The sequence below is a fragment of the Salmo trutta genome, chromosome 21 (genome assembly GCF_901001165.1).
Source record: "Salmo trutta chromosome 21, fSalTru1.1, whole genome shotgun sequence".
In the NCBI taxonomy this organism is placed as follows: domain Eukaryota; kingdom Metazoa; phylum Chordata; class Actinopteri; order Salmoniformes; family Salmonidae; genus Salmo; species Salmo trutta.
This window is the reverse complement of record NC_042977.1, coordinates 33,543,257-33,550,473: the sequence shown is the minus strand read 5'-3', so window position 1 is coordinate 33,550,473 and position 7,217 is coordinate 33,543,257. Positions and strand designations below refer to the sequence as shown.

Here is a 7,217-nt window from a genome sequence, read left to right as displayed (position 1 = left end):
ATATGATATGGTTAGCTGATAGGTAAAGTACTTATCCAGGCGTTGTAAGATATGGCAATGTCTAACACTGCCTCTGAACTTAAGACATCAGGGCGATGAAACTACAGAAAGCCATTCATTTCCAATTGACCGTTGGGCAATGCGAGCATGGGCGAGGGACGTGAACGGCGCAGGACCAAAGTTGTGGAAAGCTGAACTTTATGCAAATACTCTGCGACATCGCGGTGTGCTTGCCAATCGAAGGTCACTATAGCTTCCAGTCCCTACTTGATTGGCTGTTGATGCAAGCATGCTAGCACCCACAGGAGGGTGAAGCTGGTGTGGCGAGGAGTACAATTGCTAGTCAAAACACCAATAGAACAATGAGACAGATTTTTCACCGGATGTATAGATGTGAAGCATCAGCTTGTGTGTCCACTCACTAGTAATATGATAGTGAGTAGGAAGCCGTGGCCGGCAGTGGGAGTAAATGGAAGGATATTCATTTTGGCCGACATTCTGCTCATTTTGTCATCGATGAAACATTAAAGCTCAATACAGTTTTCTGGTCCTAAATCTATAATATGTTACGATTTTTTTTTTGTTTTGAAAAAATACATAAGTCTTGAAGCAGAGCAAAGGCAAATTGAGTTATTGTACACATGCACTTCACAGAGTAGGCTTTCTATAACAGAAATATGCAAATAATGCTAGAACGTGCCAATAGGATCTCGCTAGCTTGTGTTGCCCACCTCCTTGCATGTTCCGCCCACTATGACTCATTTGAAACGACGGGCTATGGTCTATCTTGGTTTAGTTATAAAATGTCTTTGGATAAAATCTACGGTAATAGTGCGTTTCTACATAACGTGATGGGGGCGATGATGTTACAGAGCCCTATTCATTTTGGGTGCAATGGAGGGGAGGGAAGTGGACAGGGGGACAGTTGGGTGATTCAGGTATGGGTGAGGGAGCTCACCATAGCTTCCAGACCCTACTGGATTGGCTGTTGATACGAAGCACTAAATAGCCTATTTGCTAGCTTGCTAACGCCCAGTAAGGGCGTAGCTTGCGTGGTTATCCGAATTATCGTGTTATATGAAAATCCCCAGAAAGCAGTGGAACGCGACCTTTGTCATCATCGTGATCGCGTGCTCAACAACCCAGCCTGTGAACTCCTTGAACGCGCTACCAGTGTGGCTCATGCGCAGTGCTTGAAATTTCAAAGTTGCTTCTCCGGTGTTTGAACAGGAAGGCGGACATGTTTGTCAGGCAGTGGGGAGAAAATCGGGCATAGTCTATTTTTCGAAAAATAACAGATCAAAAGCCGATGTATCTATGTAGAACCAGCACGATTTCCGTCTGTATCGTTCAACATCAATGGCCGATGACATGTGAGGTTTACTACGAAAGGACAGTAATTAAATGTTTTAACAAGACCGTGTTTTAAACTGATCGAAATTTGGAAGCAAAGTTTTTTTTTTTTCGCCACTTCTACTTTGCAGCTGTCAGACTTATTTGACTTTTTTTTGCAAGGGTCTGGCACCGATGGACAGGCCTGGAGTAATGTGGCTAGTTTGCAACCTAACGCCGGATTTTTTAAAAAACGGTTTAATTTTTATAAGTTGATTTTGGATGTATCGTTATCTTTTAAAGTCCTGCACAACTCCGCAGCTGCATCCTGTGGTCGCCGACTAATCTGTCGTCGATGCAGTTATCTCATTTTGAATTGTTGAAGTTGTCTTCCAAATCTGAGCTGGGGAAACATTTTTCTCTTAAAATGTGGCTTTTGAATATCAAACGTTTCATCGTCTGTGAAAAAACGAGAAGAAACACGTTTCTTTGATTCAAACTGCGGGTTCCACGGAATTGTAGTTAGCTAGCTAAACACTGAGTTCACGCGAAGGGAAGAACATTAGGCTAGCTAACTAGCCCTATAGCTAGATTAACTCATTTTAATTATAACACCGGCGTGGAACTCTACCTAACTGCAACAATGTCTGCTGGAGAAAGTTTGGAGGCTCGTTTTGAGAAAATCGATGCCATGTTGAAGGACCCGAAGTCGGAAATAAACACGGATTGCCTTTTGGTAAGTTAATGTTAGCTAGCCTGACAATGAACTTGGCTTGTAAGCTAATGTTAGCTAATGCTAGCTAACTAACGTACGCATGCTAGCTAAGTTTGTGGTTTGTTTAAATTAACGTACTATTTAATTGAATTAATCAACTTGCTAACTACCTGATTGTTATTAACGGCAACTAGCTAACGTTATACGAATAACTAGCTGATTGTAGGCTATATTTGGCCAGTCGTCATCTTGAAGATTAGCTAACTACTTAACTAGTGGGTAGTTAACGTTTGTTAACTAACATTTCTTAACTGGCTAGCAAGCTGAACAAGTGGCATCCAAAACAGCGATAAGTCATATAGCGTTACTCTAGTTAGCTAGGGCATCTATGCTAGCTAGAGCAGGACTGAATAACTATTAATCAACAAAGTTTAATGTCTCATTCTTGTTATAATTACAATTGCCAAATTTCGCTACAGCTATTTTAAAACCATCAACACCGTTGAAGTTGCTATTGTCCTGTTTGACCCTGAGGGTATTTTGCAGACGAAATAGTAAGACAGAAAGCCAACGTTACACTGTATATAAGTTAGTTGTTTCCACGAAGATAGTCAGTCAATCATAGTGCATAGAACCAGAAAAGGAAATGCATGTCTCAAGTTGAAGTCGTAAACCTAAGTGCAACCTGCAGTGACACAAGTCACTGATTTATTTGTAAATTAATTTATTTCCATTTGAAGATTAAAGGGCTGACAGTGGAACAAATGAGACAGTGTTCGGTGCTGCCTGCTTGATGGCCTCCTTTTGTTGTATAATGGGCATTACTAGAGGACACTCTATGGAGAGTATACACGAAAAGTATATATATACATATATATATCCTCTGAAGTGTAAGCTACAGTATGCATCAGGCCTGTTCTAACCTGCCATCCCAGCTGCATCAGTTAACCTGCTCTGGTCTGCCAACCCTGACGATTTCCTGTATCTCACTCACGACTCATCACTGACTCCTATCAGACTGCCACGTGCTAAACCTCAGAGAAATAACTCCACAGGCTGTACTGTATCAATGATGCAAATTTTAAAACGACTGTTGAGGTTTGCCTCTCAGGGGCTGGTACTGTGTCTGGCTATGTTCTATGCATGTCCATTACACTTAAATGCATGCCCAATACACTGCTTCATTCTAAGTGGCATGCAAGTTTGTATATTGGAACATAGCCTTTGTCTCTATCATTTAGAGCGTCCTAGTAAAGCCTGGATGTCTTTGATCCACATCATTAGCAGTTTCTGTGTATTGGACTGACAGTGATTGCTTTAGGCAACAGTATCATATAAGAGGATTAGATAAATAGGCCCCACGTGTGGTTACACTGTAACTAGCCTCTTGGATGAATTGGGTTTTGAGGAGATCACATACACTGTCAGCTTCCTGAGGCCTTTTGATGGATCAAGAATCCAGGTGGAGCATTATCTATTGTAACTCAGTGGAAAGTACTAGCCTGAATTTCCTGCAGTTGTCCTCAGCAACAGCAATTGTTATGCTGACGGGTATGAACCTCGTAGAATTATGCAAATAATGTTTGACAAGAATTAAAGCATTCTTCTCACCAATAGCTGGGCAGCAGGTATTAGGCCTACTATCAATCAAACAGACAGGGAATCCCATGCTTATTTTGCCAGCCATAGAAATACAATATATGTAGCTTATTCATACAGCATCTCATGCCAATACGGGCTTCTGTCTTAGGGTATTAATTGTGGGAGAGATGACAGTGACTGAGACAAAGCATTATTGAATTTCCCTTACACTGGAAAGGGTGCCTCATTCACTGATGATTAAGGGAGCATTCAAATCATCCACTCACTGGGAGGAAGGTTTTTCTGGAGCCCTACCCACCCCCACCTACCTTAGTTCACTGTTATTTTTATATGTAACTAACTCTGACTCTTAAACAAGATCAGTTATTTAGTCTCCCTGACCTCCCTGCCTGTCTGCCATAGAGAAAGGCAAGGCAAACTCACCTAATGCACATGCTTCGGCTCTCCTCTGACTTTTAATGGCAAAAAGCTGTGGGGACTGTCCCGTAGCGCAGGCCAAAGGCAGCTACACACAAGGGTGTTGTTCCTCTTTTCCTCCTAGTTGCAATCTCCTGATCAATGAATGGAAGCCTTTGCTTCAGCCCCCTCTCCACCACCATGCTACTCCACCCACAGCTTAATAAAATTCCATGCTAATCAAATAACCTCTTGTCTTTGACTGGCCTAGTGTCCCCTGTGTGTCCCAAAGCCATTATGTATGTGCGGCCTGCGCCTGGAAAGAGTCAGAGCTGCTTGCCCAGCCTCTGCTCTGAGGTAGCTAGATGGGTGTGTTCTCTCAATACCCATAAAACCAAAATTATGTTGAATGTAGACTTGTTTCCGAAAGAGCCTTTCTTTGAATCGGGACATTTAACGCATAAAGCAATTTCCAACATGTTTGGCTGCTATTCTCTGGATAATCGGTTCTATCAAAATGCACAATGGAAGTGTTTTACTTAGGCTGCTATGGTTGTTGTATCTCTAATCTGATTTGACTTGGTTGCGTTGGTTTGCCACTAGCATGGGTGGGGTCCGGGGTGCCAGTCTTTCGGCTCTCTTGCCAACTCCTTATGGAACTGCCATGCCAAATGTTGCTAAGAGCTCGGCAAGACTAGCACACAGGCTAGTTTGCCACTGCCTTGGCCAAAATAAGTTATGCTGTTGTTCTTTTGCCTGTTGTAGGCTGTGACATTTGGCCTGCATCCTCCACTCAGGGGTGGCCTATCACTCAGACGCTGTGGTCCAGCCCAGTCATGCTTATCTTCTCCCGAAGTAATTTCTCTTGGAGAGAGAGAGAGAGAGCCATATCTGTAACACTGCCCGCCCTGCATCGCTCAGCTCCAGGCAGGCTCCTGCTCCTGAGAGCCTCTGCACAACCAGTATTCCTGGCATTGTGAAGGGAAAGCTCACTGACATTATTAAAGGGGGCTGCTATTGTCTATGTAGTTAGCTATGTTTGTTTTTCCATAGGGCTTTTGATAGCTCACACAGGCTTAGTTTTGAAAAATTCTCATGTCCAGGAAATCCTTGAATAGAAGCCTATTTCAATCATAATTGCTAGTTGGTAGTCTCCTTGGGTTTGATCACATTTTTGGTAAATCCAAGTCTTGGGCTGGCAGAATGGGATGGCTGGATTAATCTGTTGGGACTTGCCTGATATGGACCATTGTTTTGAGATGGAAAGACTTCCTGGCATAGCGCAGTCTTTGTTGTTTCTTTGACACTTGGCACATTTGGCTCCCTAGCCTAGACGTATGTTTGGCCTCCTCCTTGAGCTGAGACTAAGAGTGTATGTAATTTACTTTGCATGGGTGGATCACACATTTTGGTTGCGAAATGTCTCGTGAGTTTTAGGTATGTTTACTGCCGGTGGTCGTGCAACAGATATCAAGAATGTTGAGGCTATAGTTGGTTTACGATCAGTGCCCCCTCCCTGCACTGATAATTCAGGTGCTAAAGTTCCTTGTGTATCTGGCTACTTGCTTAATACATAGCTGTGGTGTTAACGTCTATCTTAGCCCCCAAAGATGAACGGCATGCCATTGAGGAGAAATATGGACGTATTGGTGGTAAAAGTTGAGTCCGCATTGCATCTGTGCACAGCTTTGTCAGAATGGTCCAGGCCAGTGCTGTGACTGTCAGTTGTAAACTCTAAACTGCACTCCTCAGCTATTCGCCTGCCTATTGGAACAACAATAGGCCCAGCTATTCATTGCAGCACATAACATTCCCCCTGAACTGACTGATCATGTGCAGGAATGCAGACTAAAATGATCCAGTCCCAGGCCCTTTAATAACTGGGCAGCCCAACCTCCTTCCGTGATTCATTTCCTTTAACGTCACTGCCTCCTGTGTTTTTTTTTCTATCCCTTTAATCTTTTCCTCTTTACCATCATTATTTTACTTTTAATCCCACTAACCAATGAATCTCCCCCTGCCTGCCCTGGCTGTGCTGTCTGTGTTCAGTAGAGCCAGCTAGTTGGCCAGCCAGTTAGCAGAGCTTGTCTGAATTGAGCTGCAGGTCAATGTTGAATAAGTTGGTTTAGGCTTGCTAGGTCATGAGGTCAGGAGTCCTGGCAACGTAAGGCAGGCAGCCATGGCTGAGTTTACTTTGCCTTGAGAATCCAGGGCTCAGTCAGTACTAAGAGACATGTGAGTGGTGCACCTCTCTCTGTTGGAATGACTCAATTATATTTTGACGTGAAAGCCTTTTTGACAGCCAGTACGACTCACTGGGGCCTCATAAGGAAATGAAATGCCCCGGTTCGCCATGCCTGGGTTCACTGTCATTGCCATTTATCCACGAATCTTGTTAGATATGCAGTCTTTCTAGGTAAGTGGGATTTCCTGTCTGTAGATATTATGAACTGTTACTCCTTTTTTCTGGCATTGAGGACAGTCTGACTCGGCTCTCTGATGGGCCTTGTTGATTGGCAGGCAGAGTTTTCCAAAATTCTGGCCTACATCCCCATGACACTGTATGCAGGGAATTGTCCTAGCCATGCCCATTAGTTGGATTTTTCAGCCATCGACAATGCATTGCAGAAAAAAATGAAGTATGCGAAGAGCATGATACGTCTAGTATTGCTTTAGTATGAGTTGCAGACTGAGGGAGCCGGCTATTGACACTGTTCTGTGGTGTAGATCGATGGCTTTACTTACTTCCTAATCACATTTTGCATTGTGAACTGACCATCTGTATTGCTCTTATTTGGGAAATGGAAATGAGAAGTAAGGCTTCTCCGCCTGGCCTTACCCACAGTGCCCATTGTTGGCATTTTAGAGAAGGAAGATGTGGTTGAGTTGCCATGGAAACTTAAACTCGAACTGAAATGCCTGGAAAGAGGTTGTCCTCCACTGGATTTTTCTACCCTTCAGTTTAATAGAAATAATTGTCATGTTATGTCTATTTTTTTATGTAATTTTTTGGGGGGGGTGTAGTCCTAGTAATGCAATTATAAATCTATTTTTCATTAATAGAGTGCTTTTTGTTATTTTATTTAATAATCTTATGGATGGATACATGTCACTCTCCTCTGGCTACTGCATCAGCAGAATGCTGTAAAAAGGCAGTGAGTTAGAAGGCTGC

General features: G+C 43.1%; 1 protein-coding gene across 2 annotated transcripts in view; it reads left to right on the top strand.

Annotated features, from left to right (window-relative positions):
• The first annotated feature begins 1,030 nt into the window (after window positions 1-1,030).
• LOC115157216 (rho-associated protein kinase 1) overlaps window positions 1,031-7,217 on the top strand; it is a 79,684-nt gene continuing 73,497 nt past the window's right edge. The window contains exon 1 of one of the 2 annotated variants that reach the window (XM_029705281.1): window positions 1,031-2,068. In XM_029705281.1, the coding sequence (XP_029561141.1) occupies window positions 1,976-2,068 (93 nt within the window). In that variant the 5' untranslated portion in view covers window positions 1,031-1,975. The remainder of the gene's footprint in view (window positions 2,069-7,217) is intronic. The other variant, XM_029705282.1, reaches the window with a different exon arrangement.